The 25,885-nt window shown below is 36.8% G+C and overlaps 1 protein-coding gene across 1 annotated transcript in view; it reads right to left on the bottom strand.

Annotated features, from left to right (window-relative positions):
• PPP4R4 (protein phosphatase 4 regulatory subunit 4) overlaps positions 1–25,885 on the bottom strand; it is a 115,672-nt gene that overhangs the window by 18,487 nt on the left and 71,300 nt on the right. Inside the window, exons 8-19 of the mRNA XM_065872289.1 lie at positions 23,216–23,337; positions 20,508–20,630; positions 18,838–19,007; positions 18,395–18,514; positions 16,009–16,086; positions 15,091–15,174; positions 14,065–14,247; positions 9,642–9,747; positions 8,019–8,166; positions 3,886–4,030; positions 1,012–1,053; positions 837–911 (exon numbers count right to left, since the gene is read on the bottom strand). Of these exons, the coding sequence (XP_065728361.1) occupies positions 837–911; positions 1,012–1,053; positions 3,886–4,030; positions 8,019–8,166; positions 9,642–9,747; positions 14,065–14,247; positions 15,091–15,174; positions 16,009–16,086; positions 18,395–18,514; positions 18,838–19,007; positions 20,508–20,630; positions 23,216–23,337 (1,396 nt within the window). The remainder of the gene's footprint in view (positions 1–836; positions 912–1,011; positions 1,054–3,885; positions 4,031–8,018; positions 8,167–9,641; positions 9,748–14,064; positions 14,248–15,090; positions 15,175–16,008; positions 16,087–18,394; positions 18,515–18,837; positions 19,008–20,507; positions 20,631–23,215; positions 23,338–25,885) is intronic.

Raw genomic sequence — 25,885 nt, forward strand, 5'->3', positions numbered from 1 at the left:
CACCCTCTCGAGCATTAGAGAGGATACGGGGTAACCGAAAATCTCCACCACAGCCAGTGGGAATGCAAAACGGCACAGGCACTTTGTAAAACAGTCTTTGTTTTTAAGTTAAGTGTAGTTTACCATACGATCCAGCCATTCCATTCCTAAGTTATTTCCCCAAGAGAAATGAAAACTTATGTCCACTCAAAGACTTCTTCACTAATGTTCCCAAGCTAGAAGTAACCCAAATGTCCGTTAAGACGTGGATAAACACGTTGTGGTATATCCGCAGTATGGACTACTACTCAGAGATAAAAAGTAATGACCTCTTTATATGCACAAAAACATGGATGAATCTCAAAGTAATCATGCTGATGGAAAGAAGCATGACCCAAAAAGGTACTAACATATGATTCAATTTATATAAATTCTAAAAAATGCAAACTAATTTACAGTGACAGAAACTAGATTAGTGGTTGCTAGGGACTAGAGTAGAAGACGTGAATCACTAAGGGGGCACAAGGAAGTTTTTGAAGGAATGGCAACGTTTGGTATTTTATATTCTGGTTTCATGGATATGTCTATATGTCAAATTGCACACTTTAAGTATTTGCTGTTAATCATAAGTCAATCATACTTCAATAAGGTAGTTTGTTTTTTTTTAAAGGCTCTCAAATGTAGTTTTCCTTGCAATTCATAAAAGAACATATTTCAAAAGGTCAGGATTCTTCTTTAGTCATTTAGGGAAAATAAAAGTAGTATGAAACTGAAAGAAATTATTGATTAGATTTAATAACAAAGCACAGTTAATACTGGTCAGAAAAGAGTACGTGTGTGTGTGTGTGAAAACATACCATTTCCAAAAGAAGTAGCTCTTCTCTTTCTTTCTCTTGATCCAACAAATCTTTTTCATAAAATTTTTTCTGAAACTAAGTTTAAAGTTTAAAATGAAATTGTGAAACATTAATGATGAGTCTCTGCCAATTTTTAAATATTCCTTTCAACATAAGGTAAAGAGAGTGTACTCACAGCGTCCATGGACATTTCCATTCTGTCCAACTCTAACACAGTCTGCAAAGAAAATGTTTTAAATTATTCAACAGTAATTAAATTAAATCAACTAATCATTTCTCAGAAAGACTCCTTTTCCAGAGGGAGGATCAAAGAAGAGACTTCTCCACTATGTGAAAGGCTAAATTAGGAAGTCTCTAAAGTTCTTCCCAACTCTATGTTGTGTTTTTAATCAACCTCTATATATTAACACCAAGATCCACTTAAACTTTTAAAAGTTTTCAACTTAAGAAAAGCAAGTGTAGGGCTTCCATGGTGGAGCAGTAGTTAAGAATCCACCTGCCAATGCAGGGGCCACAGGGCCCCTGGGCTGGGAAGATCCCACATGCCGCGGAGCAACTAAGCCCGTGCGCCACAACTACTGAGCCTGCGCTCTAGAGCCCGCGAGCCACAACTACTGAAGCCCACGCGCCTAAAGCCCGTGTTCGACAATAAGAGAAGCCACCGCAATGAGAAGCCTGCGCACCGCAACAAAGAGTAGCCCCCACTCACCACAACCAGAGAAAGCCCGCGCACAGCAACAAAGATCCAACTCAGCCAAAAATAAATAAATTAATTACATTAAAAAAAGAAAAGAAAAGCAAGTGTAGAGGATTGTTTTAAATACTAAACACATGCAATTTAGTTTCTAATAACTTCCTGTGCCACTCTTTTCTGAATCTTCAGAAATACAATATAATTTTTGAATTTTTTAAAAAAACTTTTAGCTAAATATATACAAAGCTAGGTATCATTGGGCTTAATATCCTTAGTTCCTTGCCACAGAAACTTTTGATTATTATGACATTTTAACCAATAGAAAAAACTTTACTCTGAAAGCATTCTCTTAATTTAGTATTTGTCTTTTCAAATACATTGGTCTGAAATAAATTATTTCAATCAAACAATGAATGGCCCATCTAATCCAGGGTTCTGTCTCTGATAGAGGACCGTACATTTTTACAGGAGTAACTCTGATGGCCAGGATAAAGTACATTTATTCATATGCCCAAAGCTATCCATTGCAAACATAATATTTATTTGAAGTTTTATGTTTATGCTGAAATTTATGAAAATGTTATAATTTATGGCATGAAATAGCCCTTTTCAATGAAATTACTTTTCATCTTAAAAAACTGACTATTTCATTTTTATCCCAAAGCTTTGAACAGCTAGCTTCCTGAGAGGTTCCCATACCAATACATCAGTTTGATAAACATTATACTATAGAATTTTCATGGGACAGACTGACTTCCTCACGTGATACGTTCTTAAAATAAGGGCTGTACTACAGAAAAGTCCATTGAAGGTTAATAATCTATCAATTTAATTCTATCATTTTTGCCCCTATTTATAGGGTTAGTTTGAGTTACCTCTTCAGTTAATAAATTCTCTCAAAAAAGTAACTGTCTCACGTTTACTATTTTGAAAGTTAGTTCCATTGCTTACACTTCTGTAATTAAACGGTAAAGACAGAAACAAATGTTATGTGTATCTATGTTTTGAGATTTAGATGCATGTCCAGACTCTGGGTATTTCTGATTATTTCAGTTAATGAAAGAAGAATTTACATTTCAGTAAAATAAAATTATACTAATTAATACTACGTTATCAAATCACTTTATTAAAAAGTTCCTGGGGCTTCCCTGGTGGCGCAGTGGTTGGGAGTCCGCCTGCCGATGCAGGGGCGCGGGTTCGTGCCCCGGTCCGGGAGGATCCCGCGTGCGGCGGAGCGGCTGGGTCCGTGGGCCATGGCCACTGGGCCTGCGCGTCCGGAGCTTGTGCTCCGCAACTGGAGAGGCCACAACAGTGAGAGGCCCGCATACCACCAAAAAAAAAAAAAAAAAAAAAAAAGTTCCTTATGCAACATCTGGCAATGATCTCTAGGGGAAAAAAAAAAAAAATCAAAGGACTCTTTTTGTTTTCCTCACCATCGACACCAAGTTACTTAACACATTAATAAATTAACTTCTCTCACTACAAATAAATGCTCAAAAACTATGTGTCCTGAACTTCACATTCAGATTCATAAAAGTAATGATTGTTTTCTTGAATTTTATTTTATTTTTTTATACAGCAGGTTCTTATTAGTCATCCATTTTATACACATGAGTGTATATACATGTCAGTCCGAATCTCCCAATTCATCACCGTAAAAGTAATGATTTTCATTTGACATAACCTTATAAAAATATTATATACTCAACCAAAAGGTTTTGAAGACTATAAAGTATTTTAAGGTTTGACTTCACTAACCCAAATGTTTACTGTGTTAGAGTTCCAATATTGCCAAACAATCCATATAAGATCACACGCTAAAACGAAACAAACAAAAACCCGTAAGACACATGTTACATAATTGAAAAGCGCTAGGGATCTATATTCAGCCCTGGCTCTGCCACTTACCAAGAAGATCTTAAGCAAACACTTGAACATTTCTAGGTCTCGAGCTTCTGCAAAGTCCAACAGATCACTGAAGGCCCTTCCAGCCCTTTCAGGGCTAAGTTTCTATCAAATGTGACTTTCCCTATTATACCAACAAAGTTTTCCCAATTCTAATCACTTATAAAGAGTCTGGTGAATGAAGTACTCATTCTTTATTAGCTGAACAGTATTTACTGAGTACCTAAAATGTAAGCTCTCTCATAGAGCTTATATCACCAGTAATAAAAGATTAATGTCTCAGTGCCCTCTAGAAGGAACTTTCATACATCAACCAAATCAGTTACTAATTCTTACTCCTCTAGCAGTGATAGAAGGATTTTAACATATTGCTATCCCATCAAGCTAAGACAGTGAGGCTGTGATGAACACTGCAAGAAAGGCAAATGTCGTGGCAAGAGGGACGCTTACTCTTTTCACAGTGGCCAGAACATCTTTATCTTTTTCTTGACAGAGGAGTTTTCTCACACACATTTCTAACTGTTGAAGTAGATGTTTATCTGCAGGGATCTTCAGGGTAGATTTCACTTTGGGCAACAAGTAGCAAAGTTTCATTCTGCAATAAATTGACAGTATTAACTTGTAAGTGAATTTAATAACTAAGAATGACAGTCACATGAAATTGAAAGAAAACTCAAGCTTTAGCTAGCCTGAGAATTTCTTATGCAACAAATGTCTATGCAGGGTCTATGATGAGTCAAGCGTTCATCATTCTGGATGCTGTGATAACGCAGTGGAGAAAACCAACAAAATTCTCTGCTGTCACAGAGCTTACGTTCTAGTACACGGGTAGGGAGAGAGGATAAACAAATATGTAAAATGTCTGTCAAACAGTGGTAAATGCTGCAGAGAAAAATAAAGCAGGGAAAGACGACAAAGGAGTACAAGGAGGGGGATTACAAGTTCAAACCAGGTGGTCAGGGAGGCTTTTAGTCAAGATTTCACTGAAAAGATGACATTTAAGCAAAGAATTAAAGTAAATTAGGGACTAAGCCTTGTGACTATCTAGAGAAAACCACTACAGTTAAGAGCAAGTGCCCCCTCAGGGGAGCTTGCCTTAGAAGTTGTCCCAATTAACAAATTGGCCAAAACTGGCAAACTGGCTAGCACGGCTAGAACAGAGCAAAAACGAAATCAGCTGGAGGCCTCAGAGTGAAATAGGAGGCCAGTTCATCCGGGGCCTTGCAGGTCACGGTTTGGGGACCGGCTTTCATTTTGAGAGCAATGAGAAGCCACGGAGGGTTTTGCACAGCCGAGTGAAATGATGTGACTTAACGTTTGGAAAGTATCATCTGGCTACTGTATTGAGATTAGACTGTAGGTGGTCAAGGACAAAAGGGACACGGGGTGGCAGGGGGCTCTTTCAGTAACTCAGGCAAGAGATGATGGTGGCTTGAACCAGAGTGGCAGCAGTGAGGTGGTGGGAAGTGGTTTGATTCTGAATATATTTTACAAGCGGCAGGATGTGCTGAGGGCTTGGAAGTGGAGTGACAGAAAGGAAGTCACGGCTCTGACCTGAACAAGTGGCAAGACGAAATGGTTATTTACTGAGACGGAGAAGACTGCAGAAGGAGCAAGTGCAGGTGAGGAAGATGGGGATTAACTGGACAGATGAAGTCTGAGGAGCCTGTTAGATAGTCGATGGAAATCCTAGTGGGCAGTTGGCTCAATGAGTCTTCTGACCAGGGTGGATGTCCATGCTGGAGATTTGCAGTCAGGAATCTTCAGCACACAGGTGATGCACAAGCCATGAGACTGGAGAATCACCCAGGCAAGTGAGTGCAGTTTGAGAAGAAGAGATAAAAGGAGAGCATCTACAGCACCACCACAGTCTAAATGGGGCTGATAAAGAAGCAACAAGCAAACTGAAGAATTCCAGACAGGTGAAAGGAAATCCGGGAAAGTATAAGAAAACCCAACCAACCAACCAACCAAACAAACAAAAAAACTTCCTAGGAAAAGGTGGTGCAGGAAATGTTCTGCTTTGCTAAGCTAAAATTCTACTGCTTTGCCAGGGCTGGTTGTCTAACTTGGGGCTGCTGTCTTCACTCATTCATTCATTCATTCATTCATCTAAGAGCTCTCCAGATACTATTTTTTTATTTCTATGCCAAACCTTGAGACAACTAAGTCCCGTTCCTGGAGTTCCCAGGATACCTTCTCAGCTGAGCCCTCAGTTGAGGATTCTTATACAACAAAATCTGCTTTTTATTCAACTAAAAAGTCAAAAGAAGCTCCTCCTCTAGAATTTTCATCTCTGTACATAGCAACAATAGTCCCAAACTTATTCAGCTCTCACCACGGATACTGCTAAGCATGGTAATGCTTTCTCTAATTAAGGGGTCCCAATTACCCCAGAGAGCATTGTTTTCATTTCTGGCAACTGAAGAGAAGGCTCCTTTGAATACCAATGGTCTTTTTCTAGCCTTGGTATTGTCTAGACTCAATGAATTTAAATTTTAAACATTCACTTAAGGAAAAACAATCAACAGTCCACGCACACTTCATTCTTTATAACCCAAGGCAGACCTAGAAAACATACGTTCAACAGAAGCTACAGAAGCGTTAGCAGTGATTTATCTCTATGAGAATCCCGGGCCCAGGAGATTATAAAGATTTAGAGATTAGGGATCATAAATTCTTTATGTACACTACCTCAAGTATTTATTCTTCAGAACACCCCATGAATTAGGTACCACGGAAATTGATGCACAGAGAGGTTTTGTAAGTTGCCCAGACACATAGCTGGTGGAGAGGTGGAAATCAGCTCAGGGAGTATGGCTCCAAAAACTCTCCTCCTACCCTGCTCGATCCGGCCACTCTCGCCTGTCATGGCTTTCATTCTACCTGCACATTTCTAAAAGTGCTGAGCAAAGCCTTTCGTATCAAAAGCCAGTTAGTATGTGGTGCTGCTGGACCCATTTGTTAGGCTGGCAGTTGCCCAAGCAGGAGAGTGAGAACCAAGACAAACTGCTATACGATCATCTCTTACTCAGAAAAACCACCAAAATTCATAGAGCAATATTCATCTTCATCCGGTTTTTGAATTAACAGGTTGCTTTCCCTTAGAGTCAATGCTATGCTGTCAGTCACACTGACTCGAGTAGAGATGATTTCACTTCTTTTCAAATAATTTTTGGGAACTGCTTGATAAATGACAATTCAACACATTGGAAGCTATTTTTCTAGAATCACAACTTCAATTTGCAAAACGTTAACAATGCGGTTGGATCCCTTAGTTATTCACCAGGAGGTAAATTCTAAAGAATTATCAATGGGGTCTTTCAATTTACTTTAAATCACTTTAAATTTGCTTTAGATCTCAAGTCAAGGAAACCTCAGCTCTAGTTTGTAGAGCACAGGTAAGATGCACAAAATACTAAAGCCAATGCAGTGGTACTTTCTGTATTTTCTCACCCTAAAAAATACAAAACAAAACCAATGTCTAGATGTGTCCCCCTTAAATAATGCTCACAACATTCTTAGGCTGAACTTTTCAACATCTTTTGACAATTCTTCTTGGTATATTTTCTCTCAACAGCCATGCTATCAGTCTATGCTCATTGCCTGGCCAAGTCTTCCTGTTAAAAAGTATTAAATGGTTGCATGTTGTCTACAATGCACGTCAGTTTTTTATAAAAGATACAAATATGTCACACAGCATGAAACTAGCATGAACCATGGCTGGCATGTGGAAGCTCAGCAGGGAGCTCTGGAGTTCTGTTCAGGAAGTCTTGGCCAACTGACTGTGTCTCCTACAGATGAGTTCCTCAAGTTCAGAACAGAGGCATAGAGCACAAATATGAAATCTAATGGCTGAGGGTTTAAAATTCTCTTCAACTCATTATGCAATATACAAATAACTCAAACAGTATGCATGTGTGCTTAATGCCACTGAATTGTACAGAATAGTTAAAATGGTAAATTTTATGTTATGTATGTTTTACCAACCACAATTTAAAAAAATTAATATGCTTGTTTGGGGAGGAAAAAAAGGCAAAATGCATTTATTCTTTTTTTCAGTTTCCAAGCAAGCCATTTTCAGGCCCGTTTCATTTAACTTCACAGTTATTTAATCAACTCCAATTACCATTTACTGGATTTTGAAAATGTGAGACAGCTAAAAGCCCTGGAAACAGCCTTACTTCTCTGAATAAATGGGCCTGTAAAAATGGGCAGATCTTCTCCAAGCCAACTTTCAACTATTTTTTTCCTTTAGTCTTAGAAGATATAGATAAATTAATCACATCTACTCAATCTTCTCTTGATGCCAATGTGTGTATCCAAGTGGCTGGAGAAGCCTGCCAGTCTGACTGTGACTACTGCTATCAACCCAATAAACTAAAGACCTGAGACAGTGTTAAAAGATCACGCTTCCAGGTCCTACTGAGGCTCAGTTAAGTCTACCAAGAATTTCAAACCAAGTATAAATTCTTCACTTGATTATTTTTAATTGACTAAGAAAACGCTTTTGCATATATTCATCACAGTAGATAAATAAAAAATACAATTTTTTCAAATATTTTCTTGGATTGGTACCATACCTCACATTTGCTACTGGATCATGTGTCAGTTCAATAGCAGGTAGAAAGAAATATTTACAGAAAAATGATTTGGAAAAGATCTCTATAATAAATTCACAGGTATCCAAAAATCGGAGTCTATTCCAATAACTTTTTCCTTGGCCCAGTTCTAGAAACAACAACAAAAAATTATAAGTTTAATTTTTCCCACACAAAATTTCATGTGAAAAAAAATCACTAAGTCCATGACAATCTTTTTTATATCCACAATTTGTTTAGCAAAAACAAGAGATAAGGGGGAAAAAAATCATATTATATACCCCCAAATTAATAGCACCTGAAAAAACAGAAAAAATGTATTAAACATTGCATTCAGTTCCATGAGCAGTTATTAAATATTGAATGAACATATCTACTATTTTTTGATTACCCACCATGTGCTAAGTACTTTATACGTATTATCTCATTAAATCCTGAAAGTCAATCCAATGGGATGAGAATAAATTTATTCCTCCTAAAAGGTAAGGATACTGAGATTCAGAGAGGTTAAAGCCACAGAGCTGGAAAGTACAGACCTAGAATTCAAATGCAGGTCTGTATAACTTCAAAATCTTTAACCAATGAAATTAACTGTTTTCTTCTTCTCATTTCCTTAAAAATGCTTTGAAGGAAAATCATATGTAAACATGATATCACTGAAAATCATTCAGGTCGACGTTGAAAGGATAATTTTCTCTCCCTTATTACAGAAATGTTCAAAAGCAAAATTCTTAATATTTAAAACCAAATAGAATCTCCATTCAAAATAAAAGATTCTAAAGGTCAGGTCCTACCACCAGAAAAATGAAAACTGAATTAAAATGCAGAAAAAAAGGAAGATTAAAGTATATTGAGCATTATTTTTTCTTAAATGGAATTTTATGTACTCGAATTTTTTGAAAAGTGGTGATCCATACTTAAAATGGTAAACTCCAATAACCAGAAAAATTCCATTACCTGCCTGTGCTGGATAACAGAGTTTAATAAAAGCATTAAGACACTACAGTCAAAGCAAGTACACAATAATTAATTCACTAAGTATATATAGGTGTGCACCACTACTTCTAGAATTAACATTTTAACAAAAAGTTTTTGTCTTAATTTTAGCCCATAGCAAATTAAAATAAATTTGCATTTGTTAATTGACAATTTTTTAAGACATTATAAACCACCTCGGCTTACCAGATTCACATTCATGTGTACTATCAAGTCTATTCAAGGGAACAAAACTCACATTCTGTAATATTTAAAATAGGAACATAAAACAAATTATTAGATTCAAGGATAGCCTACTTATATATCTTAGTTCCAAATTGTATAAATCAGGATAGAAACTGGGCTTTCAACAATAAGTATACATATTTTAATTTCTCAAGTGTAGAAATTCACAAAAGGCAGCCTAGAGTAGTCATTACTCTCATTCATCCTGTCAAAGATTTCTAAAACAAGCCAAAAAAATTAGCCTACAAAACTCAAATGCAAATATATACCAACACTGGCCTAATTATTCATGGCAAAATGATACATAATATAAGTCAGATCTAACTAAGGCCAACCAATTTGTTTACTTTCTATTTTACAAAATGAGAGACAATGATTACTTACGTTCAATTAACTTTTGAATGACCTCGTGTCTCTGTTCTTGTTTACGATTATAACGTAGAAAAATGCACAGAGTTCGTGAAGCGGCCTTTTGGACAGGTAAGACATTCTTAAAGAGATAAGGAAGACAATTAAACCAGTCTAATAGTATATACTCTGAATAATGTGGCCCCATAAATCTATTTTAAGTTATTGACTAAAAGTAAAAGCAGTATTTCCTACCTCTCAAATCACTGTGGAAGTATCTTCATCATTTAATGTTACCATCGCTCAGGCAAATCAACTAATCTACCATCACACTACAAAGTTAATGCAATTTGGCAGTCATTTCCAAGTCATCCAGATTTGATTTATATTTGACTCTCATTTCCTTGCCACTTCATCTTAGGTGATATTCTCCCCAAATTATATCTCAACCACCTCTGGACCTTGTCACTCACTTATTCAACAAACATTTGTTAGAACATACCCTGTGTCAGGTATCTCACCAAAGATGTGCAACTTTTAAAATATAAACTCAGAGATCCCATGACCAGGTATATGTCAGATCCCTCTGGCTTAGTTATGCCTCTTCCACCTCAACGCCATTCTTGAAGGTCCCTGGTCCATGACACAGATAAAGCTTAGAACCCAAGGGACAACATACCAATTACTCTTACCAGTGTTTTAAACTCCTTTGTCCTTTGAATTTCTGTCACACCACTGGGCAGAACCTTAACTCTAAATGAATTCAACCATTCATCTTTACTGGATTTGGGTTCAAATGATGTATTAGAGAAAAATCTCTCAATCAGATATACTGTATCCAGTATAAATTCATGTTCACCATCTTGACTTACATATAAATATTATAACAATCAATTCTTGACGATTCAGACTATTATACTAGGATCCTTGAAATGTACATAAACAGAAATATCAGTGGAATTACAGAAAATGAATTTTAGATAAATGAACTAAATAAAAGGATGTTACTCTTTTCTTTCATTTTTTGTATACTAATAGAATTTCAAATGCATAAACACTAGTCATTTGAAATAAAAATAGTTTAAAATACGTGTATTTTATACCTCACAGTATAAGTTAATGTCTTTTGGGCCAGAAATCAAAGATAAAAGTAATTATATCAAAACAAGTAAAAGCCAGTTTAAAGAAGTCGTGACCACTTAAGCATGCGAATAATGACTGCAATTGATTAAAACATTATTTAATATAAAATGATGAGTCTAAAAGAAAGAGACAAAAACAAAATTCATTCATCATCATTGGAAGTGGCTACTGCACCACTTAAGAGTTTTCCTAACTCCGAAAATTGATAATTAGAGGGAAAGAAATAAGAATTTACCCTCTCTTTACATTAGGAAATATATTTTAGGGTAAATAAATTACCCAAGTAGATGTAAAAAAAAGGGCATTTCTCCTGAGAAGAATGCCATCAACAATGTAGAAGAAAAGACAGAATTTAAAAAATCATTTTTCTGCAAGTTATAATGAAATAACTGATCAGGCAAGGGTCATCATTGGATGCTAAAACTAACAGGTAAAAGCTTGGTGGGAAACTGGGTATTCCGAGTGTTGAAGTGTCAGCTTCAGATTGTGACGCAGATCACAAGAGAGAAAACACAATTCTGCAGTAGACTAACAGAGCTGTCCCCATCTGCACAACCACTCCTAGCTCACTTACAGAGGGACAGCCGTCCAGACACAATGCAACATAAAATACACAGCAGCATTTATGAAGTATTCTTGCCAAAAACGTTTAACCTAAGACTCGGCAAGCCCTTATCAAACCTCCAGTTTAGAAGAAATATGGAGAAGAGATAAACAAGTTAATCCATGAAGACATTCTACAGAACAACTGACTAAGTCTCTTCCTCAATTCAATGTCATGAAAAAGTGGGGAAGGGCGAAGAGGGAATCTGTTCTGGATTAAAAGAGAACTAAGAGATGTAACCACCTAAGGCAATGTATAGATCTTACTTGGATCCTATATGGAATAAAACAACTGTCACACATATTTGGGGCATAATTGGTAAATTTTAATATGAACTTTAAATGATATTAAAGATAATTGTTCATTTTGTCAAATGTAATAATTGTATCATGGTTATATAGGGCAATGTCCTTTTATAGAGATGAGTACTGAAATGTTTAGAAATAAAAATACAATGATATCTATAATTTAAATTTTTCAGCACGATGAAATAGAAAATATGTCAGAATGTTAACAACTGTTAAGCCTAGGTGATGGGTGTGTGAGGCTTCATTATAGTATTTTCTCTGCCTTTCTGCGTTTTAAATTTTTTTCATAACTAAAGCAGGAAAAAATGTTAGTTTCTGTCATTCCTCTACTCAAAACCTTCCAAAGCCTTCCCCTGTATCACAGAATACAATCTACGCTCTACATCATGGCCTTCAAGCACCTGTGTGTTGTGGGCCCAGCGACCTCTCCAGCCTCATCTCTCGCTAACGACCGCCACACGGGCTTCCTTGCTGCTCCTCACACAACCAAGCACACGCCATATCACACCTTTGCATCCACTCTTCCCTTTGCGGGGACCACCTGTCCTTCAGACCTCCACATGGTCACTCCCTTAGTTGGTCCAAGCCTCTGCACAAATCATATTTGATCAGAAAGGGCTTTTTCCTGACCACTATATTCACAATACCATCCTACGACCCTCCATCACTTTCTTCCCCTCTACCCTGCTTTTTAATTCCTCCTTGTACTTTTCATCCCTGGTGTACGATGTATGTATTATATGTGTTTGTTTTCTGTCTCTAATAGAATTTAAAGTTCTATGAGAACAGGTCCTTTGTCTTTTCATTCACTACTGTGCTCCTAGCATCTAGAATAGTACTCAGCACATAGTAAGTGCTCAATAAATTTTGTTAAATGAATATTACGACCATTAGATACGGAACTAAAAATATAATCTTTTCTCCAGGGAATATTGAAACAGAATATAAGTGTCTTTTTTGATCATGGAAAATGTGCTATAGTGAATCACGTATTTCTTTTTAAGTGTGGAATTACCTCCTTGTAAAAGAAAACATAAAGCAGATCGCTCAGGCTTGAAAGTATTTTGTTCACACTATGTTATAAATCATTTCTCTTTCCTGATAAGGGAAAGTACAAATATGGAATAATTATGTATTCTTAGCTTTCTAAACACAAAGACACCTACTAAGTAATCAGGTTGAGACAATTAAGATCAAGACAATTAAGATCAAGACCACCTGTTAATATATTTATTTTATTTTACTATTTATCACTTCCCACATGACCACCATGTAAGAATGCAAGGTCCTTTAGAGCAGGATTCTGTCTGTCTTATTCACTCCTGTATCCCCAGCTCTTAGAACAGTGTCTGACACAGCAGAGACTCAAATAACTAACTGCTGGATATAGTAATTAATAAATTCTGCTTGATTTCATGTGAAATTTTCTATGTGGTACATTCATGCATTATCCTCTGAGAAGGAACTTATTTTTGTCAATATCAATTTTTAAGATTATTACATCTATAAAATAACCTTCCACCCCTAGACTTTGCTTTGATACATGAAACAAACTTCATGTAGAGGTGTTAGGTCATAAGATATATGCCTTTTTTCTTTTTTTTTAAGTTAAGTTGTAAATGACACCAATAATGTCATTGTTTTCCTCTTTGAAGCTAAACCTGATTTGGGGTTTTTGAGATGGCTACTAGATTTTGTTATCTCACTTTTTTTGAGAACAATAAGAATTCAAAGTACTTTTTTAATAGTTTCTAAAACATATACATTATGTAGAACTTTTTTATACTTCAAAAAATGGTAGTAGGATGTCATATTCAATGTACAGTGAACTGAGGGTTAAACAATCCTCTCTGGAAATTTTAAGGAAAAAGGTAGACAACTTACTCTATGGGGAAATTTGAATACAAGTCTTTTTTTTTCCCCCTACTTTGACTCTAATTTTGAGGTTATCCATAGTAGGGCATCCATGTTTTTTGTATACATTTTACTTGTAACAAGTCACTGTTCAGGTACTATAAAAGAAAAAGAACCCAAACTAGTATTAAGGGGCTTAAGGGATACCCTTAAGGCAACAGGGCACAGCTGAGGCCATGAGACATGAAAGGTGTACACGAGAGCAAAAGGCACTTTGCAGTTGAGATCACTGACTCCTGCCAACCTCTGCCTTGAGAAGAACGGTATCAAGCTTGCAGTGCATGTGTTTACACTCTCCCTGTGCATCCCTCTCTCCAGCTAGGCAGAAGCTGATGAAAAGGAGAACCGGTGGGGAAGCAAAGGTAACACCCCTCCAGGCAGAAGGGCATGAACTGAGTTTGTCGTTCTATTTCAAGAATGTGGATGATTTGGTTAATTCCAAAACAGGGGCAAGTTCAAGAGAAAATCAGATAACAGGTATTGGGCTCACATTTGTCATCACGATTGTGAACATTCTTTGCAAGAAACGATAATAAATCTGATCACTTGATATGATGTGCGGCAGACAGGCGTATTTCTGGAGCAGCTTCTCGTGAGTTCTCCACTTTAGAGAGGCTGCAGCTCGCTGCTCAGCAGCTGTGAGAGCTGGAATCAAGTCAGGGAGAGATGATAACTAAAGAAGAAAACACATCAAGAGAATCAAAGATAATTAAAGAAATCAGTTTCAGCACTCAGCCAAATTATTCAGTCTTACAATACACTGGGGAGAGGGAACTCTTAACCTTTCCGGAAATCAGGAGGCATCTTAGTTGTCACAGGGAAGTAAATATTTAGTAAAATCAAATACTTAAAAAAAAATCTAAAAATAAAATTTATGATTACTGGAGACAAAATTTTGAAAGAGACTGGGATTCACAACCCTTCTAAACTAAAATGTATTCTATTTCACTGTCAGCAAACTTTGACCTTCTAAATTCCTACCCTTCTGTCCTCAACAGTTGCTATTCTTCGCAGTAATAATAAATGCTAATAAGAACTGAAAATATGAATGTAAACTCCAAGGACAATAAATAAGGATTGTGGTAATGTAAGAATGGTAGAGGACAAATGTAAAATAGATAGCTAGTAGGAAGAGCTGCATCTCACGGGGAGATCAGCTCCGTGCTTTGTGACCACCTAGAGGGGTGGGATAGGGAGGGTGGGAGGGAGACGCAAGAGGGAGGGGATATGGGGATATATGTATATGTATAGCTGATTCACTTTGTTAAATAGCAGAAACTAACACACTATTGTAAAGCAATTATACTCCAATAAAGATGTTTAAAAAAAAAAAAAGGGAATGGTAGAGGAAATTCAAGCTGTTCAAACTCTAGCAGACATTTACTGAGCACCTACTATGTGGCAAGCGCTCTTTTAACTGTTTTTCATACACTCTTCTGTTGATTCCTCACAACAACTCTGCAGAGTAAGGTAGGCCATATAATGTCCAGAAACTTTTTTGATACATGGGATTTACCTTATTTTCTTGAACACTGCTTTCTCCACCAGTAGACATAAGTTCCAGGATTTCTGGAAGATGATCTATGAGAGCATCTAGTACCTTTTAACAGAGATATTGATTACTCTTCTTGTGATGGCTGTTTTTCTAATCTTAGATTAATTAACATGCCAATTTCTACACAGAAATAGTATGAGTTACCAAACAGCATTTTGGGGGTTTCTATTTTCTTGCTCTGTCATCTTCTTGCTGCAAAGTCTTAGAAACAAAATTAGCTACCTTGATCAAACTACCTTTGAAAAGAGATTAGTATGTCTGCCTCTTGATAATATTCAAATCGTCTAGATCTGAGACAGCCTGACAACATGCTCAAAACTGCCTCCCAACTTTTGAAAAGCAGTTTAAGTCAGACGACACCTTCAGTGATGTCTAATGTTGAGGAGTTGAGATTTGGCAAGCTAGCAGTCATTTGGGTGAATAGGATATAGTAGATAAAGCATCAAAATAAAGTATTCCAAAGCCTCCACAAGTATACTCCCCAAACAATGCTAAGAGAAATAAAAAGATATAAAATGTGATATAACATATGATCACAAGTATGTAAAATTTTAAAAACTTTATATAGAAAAAATAGAAAATATAAGACAAGAGAAACAGTGATCAGAACTAAAAGTATTCTTTTGTCTGTCTACTTTTTGGCCTTTCCAAAATTTTCCGTAACAAATATACATGTATATTTTAAAACCTACTATTTTTAAAAGATATTCCCAATATCTAGTCTATGATACAGTGGCATATCGACTTGAAGCTTCTGGAGCTAGTCAGCTATTAGAATTCATGCAATTCCCAAGAAGCAGGAAAATAAAAGAAAAAAGGCATTGATATATTCAAACTTAATATAACAGAAGTAAAAAGCAAAGAGTAAGAAGATATTACCTCCAATGATTCATCTTGTAATAATGTTATTAGTTCTTTATGTATTAAATACACTCCAGAATTTAGAAGTTTAGAAACCTAGAATGGAGCAATAAAGTCTCTCAGATTTGAGACTACTAGACATATAAAGGTTATAAAAACAATTTTTAAAAAAGTAATCCCTGTTAAGATTTTCTTCTAAAATGAGAGTTGTTTACAACACAACTATAAAATTAGATTTCTAGAAAAATTACTTGCATATGTAAGCTTTTCAGTCTGCTTCCTAACACGCTGGAGTGTGTGAACATATGAGGGTCGGGAGTGTAGAAGAATGGATTTATCTTCCCTCTCACAAACACTAATAAGCCCATGGATGCCTGTAGTTCACATTTTAAAGTCTTAGAGCAGCCAACAGGGTCTTTCAAGGGAGCCCAGCCATGGGAGCATTCATCTCCGTTCAGAGCTCCCAGAGGGGACAAATTCTACTGAAGGCCAGTAGCCACACAGGGATAGAGAAAACTCCTAAGCAAGCAAAACTTCGAAGACTTTTCCCATCAAAGACTTCAATCAGCAAGAGAGGAGTTGGGAGTTGGGAGAATCTAGACTAAACCAACTCCTTTGTGAACTGCTTTTTTTTTTTTCTGTAGACAAGCAACAGTAAAAATCTGCAATGGTAGATTCACCAGTTTCTACTGCACCTTTAAGTTTTTGGGTTATTTTTTTCCACATACTGGGTTTCTGAGTAAGGTTTTACTTGAAAAAGGGGTTCCTAGACAAAGAAGGTGTTTTAAAAGTCTTTGCTCTACAGGGTTGTTTTTGAAAGTATTTTCAAAATATTATTTTTCTGAAAAACAAGAATAAACTCAGAACATACTAAAGTAATTATCAGAATCCAACAATAATACTGTTAAGGAAATTTAAATCCACCAGTGGAATTTCATTATTTAAAAGGACAAACCTAGACTAACCATTCATTTATGAAGTATCATCTTAACCTACCTACATGGTATGATTATAAGAATACAGAAATTAGCCACCCAGCAAATAGCTAGATCAATGATTTCCAAACTCACTTCTACTGGTGAAATATTTTTGTGTACATATTTCAATTTTTTTTTCTATGGTGCTAACACATTATGTCCACTTATAGTGGACATAAATAAAATGAAATATTAAAGGTATGAGATAAAAATAAACATAAATAGAAACTCTCGTATTGCATAAATACTGCTTTCTCAGACTCTAATCTCATGCAATCATCTCTGGAGACCACCAATCTAGACAAATACAAGTGTGCATGGTAATCATGCCTAAATACCCACTTAATACATATTACAGACAAGTAGTTCACTCAGCCAGCCAGTGCCCTCTGCCCTCTCTCCTCCTCCAAAAGCATATTCCTATATGCATATTTACAAAGATGACTTAATTGTTCAACACTGAATTATTTTAATTAATTACACCATTTAAAGGGAATATTTTCTGGACTTTGCAGAATGAACATTCATTTCATTCACACCAGAAAAAAAATGTTATTCAAAAGAAGCAAAGCCTATCATTCAATAGCCAAGAGTCTTAAGTAACATTTCTAACGCTGCTATGGATATCCTGCACACTTTCAGCTAATCTGACAATGCTCTGAACACAGTGCAAGGAAGGCGATGAAATATTCTCACTGAGAATAAGAATATTCATTATACCTCTCATTAAAGAAGGGAATATTTTATCAACCCACACAGATATTTTTATGTGACAGTCCTAAAGTTGGCAAGTTATAGGTTATACATGTTTACTGCAATTATAGCAACATGTACTTACTGCAATCACTCGAGAAACATGCCCTAAATTTCAGTCTCAAGGGTTAAGAAGTTAATTATATTCATCATAAAGTTTAAATTCACTTTTGCTCTTACAATATGGAGAGTTGTTGTAACAGCTGAATCTAAAAGCTGTGCTCACGAAACATGATCCATTTGCAGTAAAAACCATAAATTTAAATAATCTATCTCTCAATTTTCCATTTGTACTCAAGTTCTTAAGTTTAGGTGTAAAGCTAAATATAAACATTATAAAGCATATAAAAACTGATTTTACTTCCAGATCTGTAACAGCCACATCCATACCACAATGTCTGGCTTAAAGTAAGGATTTACTAGAGATATACTGAACAAATAGATTAATACCTGTTAAACGAATATAACGTATTTATGTAAATGAATTCTGTGTAACATTCTAAAGAGAATTATGGGAATTTTTCAATATTTAGGACTAGAATATGAGAGCGATATGGAGCCTGTATCTTTTAATAAATCTGTAAACAGATGTGTACAAAATATCAAAAAATCATATACTACATGTAGGTAGAATTAACAACAAATGTAAAGTGGTATCACTTTTTCAGACTTACTTCATAAAAGCAAATAGCAATAGTGTATCTGACTGGTACTTCAGGGTCATGACAAAGGCAGAAGAATGTAGAATAGAGATCCATGTGGAAATTTTTAGGATCAACAAAAACAATCATGGCCTGGTGGAGGTGGGAGGGAGAAGATGAGTGGGAAGGAGAGAAAAACATGCATCAACACCTCTTATTATAATCATGTCACTTAAAACTGAATCATGTCCTCTGAATCATAATTTAGTTATAAACCATATTTGGAAGATCCAAATGCATGCATATAATTCTAATAGATATACTTACACAGAGATAAATATAAATTAACCAATATACACCAGACATAATGTGAGGTAGCAAGTGTCAATTATGGCATTATTTTTCAATGCAATCTATTCACATGTTTTTAAGTTAAAATTAAAACATTTAGCCAATACAAATGTATAATTTATTACCGGAAAGTTATAAGCACAGTTCTTCCGTACTGAAATATATTTCTTCTCCTGCTCTAAGATTTGGGGTGGAATCTGGTTTTCATTGTGTCCATTTTCCTGTTGCAAACCCAATGTACAAAGTTTCTTATAAAACTCCAAAAATCTCAAGTGTTGATCTGGAGTAAATATTCCTAAAACAGATGCAAAACCTTTGCTCAACATTTTAATTGAAAACAATAATTAAAAAGGGAAAAGCAAAGTGCAATAAAAATAACTGGAACCAAATATTTAAATAAATGGTTGGAAATCATAAATAAAAGCAACAATGAAAAAAGAATAACTATGGTGAAGAAATCTAATGGTTCTTCACCTTATGTTAATTTTAATAATATTTTCACTTTAATTTCAATAGTATAAAACTATGCAACACAGGAATTACACCTGCATTAATTTCTGCATGTACCATTGTATGTACCACTAACGAGTCACTACAATAATAATATGGCAGCCATTATTGCTATTTACTTATGATAAATATTCTAAAGTTGCCTACAGAAAAGACATGCACATATGTCTGCAGAGAAGGAGCTTAAAAATGGAATCTGAGAGAATTCCCTGGCGGTGCAGTGGTTAAGACTCGGCACTTGCACTGCTGTGGGCCCAGGTTCAATCCCTGGTCAGGAAACTAAGATCCCAGAAGCGGTAAGGCGCAGCCAAAAAAAAAAACCAAAAAACAAAGGAATCTGAAAGACGGTGAAGTAAACTCAAAATAATTTTGATCAATGGAATGGACTGGTTCCACATTCACATACCGTCTTATCTGCACAAAAATATGTTTTCTATGCTAGATTGTTATAATTTAATTAATGCTTACATTATTTTAGTAAGCTAAGAACTGAGTAATATGTTCAGAATGCCAAGAGTTACAGGTATTATTCTGCATTCTAAACTGAACTGCTCATGTGATATATTAATTATTCTACAAAAAGTTAATGAGAGTATACTTACTATGCACAATAGTTAATATACCTGAGCTTCTATTATCATATACCAAGTAATACATAAAGATAAAATATTCAGAAATTTAAAAGGCTATGCCTACTTCACTCTGCCACTGTTTTGGTTTTTTTTTAATAGTTTCTTTTATTTATTTATTTATTTTTGGCTGCGTCGGGTCTTCATTGCTGTGCGCGGGCCTTCTCTAGCAGCGGCGAGCGGGGGCCACTCTTCACTGTGCTGTGCAGGCTTCTCATTGCGGTGTCTTCTCTTGTTGCGAAGCAGGGACTCTAGGTGCGTGGGCTTCAGTAGTTGTGGCACACGGGCTCAGCAGCTGTGGCTCGCGGGCTCTAGAGCACAGATTCAGTAGTTGTGGCGCGTGGGCTTAGTTGCTCCGTGGCACGTGAGATCTTCCCGGACCAGGGCTCGAACCTGTGTCGCCTGAGTTAGTAGGCAGATTCCTAACCACTGCGTCACCAGGGAAGCCCCTGCGATTGTTCTTTCATATAGGTTCTACGAGTGAAAAAGTCATTTCTAACTGTGTTCTAAATTATGCTATCAAAATTCTAAGATCTCTTAAGATTTTACACACTTAAAGGGTAGGCTTTACAACTGAAGAGCTAAAGTTTAGTGGCTAAGGTAAAAGAAAAGGGAAAAATTATCTATAATCTTGACATTCTTAGGACATAGCATACCATACAGTCCATGGCATAGTTTTCCTAAATGGAAAGATAAGGAAATAAGAATTGATTCATCTGCTTTGAAAGATTTTTCACAAAACGATTTCACTAAGGGAAGTATAGTTTGACTTCTGTCATCTGAAAAACAAGAATAAAACATAGTTTAGATCCAGTTGCCCACACTGCACATGTAGAAATTAATGCATATACCCAAATTCCAGAAAGAAAAATTACTACGTTAGTCTCAGAGTAACAGAAAATATCTGAAAACAGTGATGATGGAGGGATGACATAAAGAATAGGTGAGAGATAAGTGGGAAACATCAAAAACTTTTATGCCAGGCTAAGGGGTTTGGACTTGACACCACAGGCCATAGGGAATAAACTGTAGAGTGACTACAAATTAAAAAGCTAAGATGATTGAGGTTTTGAGCCTGAATAACTACAAGAATGCTAATACTACTAGTATAAATAGATGAGTAGCAGGAATTCTCTTCTGCATACATCTCACACCATGCTGCATTTTGTCATTTCATTTTTGATTGAAAGTAAGTTAGCTTATATTACATTCTGTATAATGAATTTCTTCGCTCTTCCTTCCTATACAACTCTTTTTTAAAAAGTGAATTCATTCTTCGAGTATGCCTGCTTAGGTCATAAGTTTCTGATATTAACAATATTTAAGTTTTGATTCCAAATGCTCCCTGAATTTCCCACAGTTCTCTTAAACTTTCAGAAATAAATCACTACTTTATTAAGGGTCTGACAATACTAAGTAAAACCCTGTAGCAGGTTTATTGGTATTATTATTATTACTGTTATTATTATCAACACATTTCAGTACCATACCTACTGTTTTTACTAAATAACATTCATTCGACACTTATTGAATTTCTCAGACAACAAGCATTAACAGAAGTAGAAAGATGAATAAAAAGTTCTCTGAACTTGAGAAACTCAGACCAGCAAAGAAGCCAAACACAAAAAATATCATAAGACAATGTGATCACTATTCTAATAGCTAGTGTAAGGCAGGAGTCTGCAAACTATTTTTGCAAATATTCTAGGCTTTGTAGTTTATCTGTCCCAAGTATTCAACTCTGTCACTTTGGCACAAAACAGCTACAGACAATACATAAACAAATGGGAGTGGCTGTGTTCCAATAAGCTCTATTTACAAAAACTGGTGGCAGCAGGATTTGTCCTAGAGGCCATAGTTTGCCAACCCCTGGTATAAAGGGATTTAGAAGATGTCAGAGAAGACACTGTTTTGAACTGGGCACTGAAAAGAAACAGCTGGCTAGGAGAAAAATAGAGGGAAGGGTGAAAAAAGAGAACATGAAAAGGCTAGAGCTTGAAAGAATTTGGTATGCCAAGATAACAGCAAATGCGGCTGGAGCACCAGATGCCAGAGGAGTGGGAAAGAACGGGAAGAAATAAAGCCACGAACACAGGTTAGGACAGATCTGTGATAACCAAGTGAGGGGCAGGAAAAGCCCCAGATCAGAGATGATGCCCATGTTTCTAGTTTGGACGCCTAAGGGTGCCCCATTATTAGGACAAAGAGATTCATTGTTCACTTATCAGATACTGCTGTTGCTACTCCTCTGGTTCATTCAATGGCCTAAACTATTGTTCTGTAACATCCATACATCACAACTGTCCACACTGCAGTAATCTTTAAGAGGGTCTCCTAGTTCAGTTAAAATAGTATTAATCCAAAGTAATCCTACAGGGGCTTCCCTGGTGGCACAGTGATTAAGAATCCGCCTGCCAATGCAGAGGACACGGGTTTGAGCCCTGGTCCGGGAATATGCCACATGCTGCGGAGCAACTAAGCCCATGCGCCACAACTACTGAGCCTGTGCTCTAGAGCCCGTGAGCCACAACTACTAAGCCCGTGCGCCACAACTACCGAGCCCGTGCTCCACAACAAGAGAAGCCACCGTAATGAGAAGCCCGCGCACCGCAGCGAAGAGTAGCCCCCCTGCTCTCTGCAACTAGAGAAAGCCCATACACAGCAATGAAGACCCAATGCAGCCAAAAGTAAAATAAATAAAATAAATTTAAAAACAAAAACAAAGGAATCCTACAATTACACAATAGTGTTTTGCACCTGAGTACTTGACATTTGCCCTTTCAAATTTCACCCTGACAAAATAGCTAATTTGCACTGAACTAATGTCTAACATTGGTTAAGAATCTAGTCACACACTCAGTAGAGCAACTAATTTAATTGTCTTTGTGATTTTATTTGCACAACACTAAGAAACACCTCTTTACCCATTCCCACCCAAATATCCCATCCCAGATTTCTCTTCCTGTGACCATGAAATTTCCAGCATTAAAATATTAGGTAGAGGAAGCTAATTTAGATATTGCTTTAGTCAAGATCTGTCTTAGGGTCAATTAGTTGAGCAAGTTAAAAACTAATCACCAACCCAAATTCTTAGCCCGACATACTAGTCAGTTAAATGCTGATGAAAGGAAAGAGAAGGGTAGGAAATATTCAACACCGGGTGCCAGGAGGGGAAAAGTGGCAGCAGAGGAGGCACCAAAAGAGAAAGGACCATAAGAGAGAGAGAAGAAGGGAAGTCTAACATTTATCGTGAAAGTTAACATAAGAAACTCCATCCTGCAGCTACCTTTACTCCTTACGAGTGATACAAAACATGGAAAAACAATGCTTTCAGAAGCAAAGATGTGTCCACATGAAGATTTACCTGTATCAAATGTGTCGAGCAGATTAACCAAAGTTTCAAAAGCTGCAAGCCGCACACTGCTGCCTTCATCCCTGGAAAGTTCTATTAATTCAGGGAGCACCACACTTTTTGTAAGTTCTGTCCTGCACAATAAGCAATAGAAGAAAATGAATCAAACCAATACGTTTTCATCAAGAACTTACGAAGACCAAGTCACTGAGCTAAGTGTTACAGAAAACAGGAAAACTCGTAAAGATGTGGCTCCTGCTGTCTGGAAGCCTGCAGTCTGGCTGGGAAAGCATGATAGTATGAATACAAGAAACATCGACAGCAATTGCATATTTACTTAGGCAACTTATGGTAGCTGCTCAACATACTCATTAAGTGAATGTATTGTTCTGACAACTCACGTGGTTGAACAATAAGACTGAATAAATGTTTATTAGCCACTTGCACTTCTTCTTTATGATGTGTATGTTCATTTTCTTTGCCCATTTGCCATATTATAAAAGTTGAGGGGAAATAAGGCATTATGGGGGACTTACATGTATGATACAAATATTTTCCCTTTTTCATTAGTTTTCTTAGCAAACTGGATTATAGGTAACTTTTTTCAGGAAGTGGGTGTAGACTGCATAGTGCCTAAACTAATATATCTATAAGAATATCTTTCTCTTCCCTCACATGTAAATTCTGCCCCAGCCAGACATATATGGAATAGAAGTCTAAGGACCTAAAGATCCTAATATCTGTACAAGTCCAGCTGTATCAGTCTAGATGCTAGTAACTACAACCTAACCCTTTCATGATGTCAAAAGGGGGTAAAATACAGGGTCAGGAATAACAAGATGAACGAAATAAGCAAGCTTGCCCAGAGAGCCATCCAGGAATTCTGGGGTCTGGCTGTGTGATACAAATCTACCCCGTTGCTGGCTATGATTTGGAGTCATCTGATGGTAGCTGTCTGCTTCAGCATAAATACTGATGATGATTCTGAGTTCTATGGTCAGCCAGGACAGCAAAATCAATTCGAGGAACCCTCTCCTTTGTGCCTTCTCCACTGACCTGTTCTAAGGAGACTGGGTCTGAAGAAACACTGGGGACCTACTCATCTCCAGCTCTCTTTTCACAAGACAAGTTGCCTCTAGAGTTCTGGCTTGGCCCTTCCCTACATGCTCCCCCTTCATCCACAGACTTCCAATCTGACAAAAGACAAAAATAAGGGCAGAGGACAAGAACCAACCATCAATCCCATTATATCTGAATTTTACAATCTGCGTCTGACAAAGGCCATCATGGGTCTGCTTTTTGTCACTATATGTTAGTTTGTATTTGACATACTGGATATATCCTTTTGTGTCTGATTTACTTCTCTTAACATACTGATTTTGAGATTCATCCATGACAGAATATCACATGTATCAGTACTTCATTCCTTTCTATTGCTGAATAGTATTCCATTGTACGGACATGTCATATTTTATTTTTCCATTCTCCTGTGGATAGACATTTGGATTGTTCCGGTTTTAGGTAAAACAAATAAAGCTGCTATAAACTTGTGTATGTAAAACAATTCTTGTTGTTGACGTATATTTTCACTTCTCTTGGGTAAACACTTTATAGTACAATAGCTGGGTCATATGGAAGATACACGTTTAACTGTTAAGTAAATGCCAATCAGTTTTCCAAAGTGGGTTCCACCATTTTACACTTCCACCAGCAGTGTATTAGAGTTCCAGCTGTTCCAAATCCTCATCAATATCTGATTCTGACAGGCTTTTCACACTACACATTCTAGTTAGTGCCTAGTAGTAGTAGTATCTCACTGTGGTTTTAATTTGCATTCCATTTATGACTAATGATGTTGAATACATTTTCATGTGCTTTTTCGTCATGTGTTATATCTTCCTTTATGACATATCTGTTCAAACATACTAATCATTTCTTAACTGGATTGTTTGTAAGAGTTCTGTACAGGGTTTCCCTGGTGGCGCAGTGGTTTAGAGTCCACCTGCCGATGCAGGGGACACGGGTTCATGCCCCGGTCCAGGAAGATCCCACATGCCATGGAGCGGCTGGGCCCATGAGCATGGCCGCTGGGCCTTCGCGTCCGGAGCCTGTGCTCTGCAACGGGAGAGGCCACAACAGTGAGAGGCCCGCGTACCGCAAAAAAAAAAAAAAAAAAAAGAGTTCTGTATCATCGAGTCATAAGAGTTCTTTATATATTCTGGATATAAGCTTGATATGTATTGTGAGTATCAGTAGTTTCCCATTCTGGACTTGACTCGTTTTAAAGAGTAAACAGATTTTTTTAATATAAAGTCTAATTATCACATTTTTCTTTCATAGTTCATGGCTTTTATCTAAATAATCCTTGCCTACCCCAAAGCCGCAGAGATTTTCTCCTATACTTTCTTCAAGAAGTTTATAGGGTTTTTTAAAAATTTATTAATTAATTTATTTTTGGCTGTGTTGGGTCTTCGTTGCTGCACTCGGGCTTTCTCTAGTTGCAGCGAGCGGGGGCTACTCTTCGTTGCAGTGTGCAGGCTTCTCATTGTGGTGGCTTCTCTTTGTTGTGGAGCACGGGCTCTAGGCGTGCAGGCTTCAGTAGTTTGGGCACGCAGGCTCAGTAGTTGTGGCTCGGGGGCTCTAGGACGCAGGCTCAGTAGTTGTGGCGCACGGGCTTAGTTG

The sequence above is a fragment of the Phocoena phocoena genome, chromosome 2, assembly GCF_963924675.1.
Source record: "Phocoena phocoena chromosome 2, mPhoPho1.1, whole genome shotgun sequence".
Lineage (NCBI taxonomy): Eukaryota > Metazoa > Chordata > Mammalia > Artiodactyla > Phocoenidae > Phocoena > Phocoena phocoena.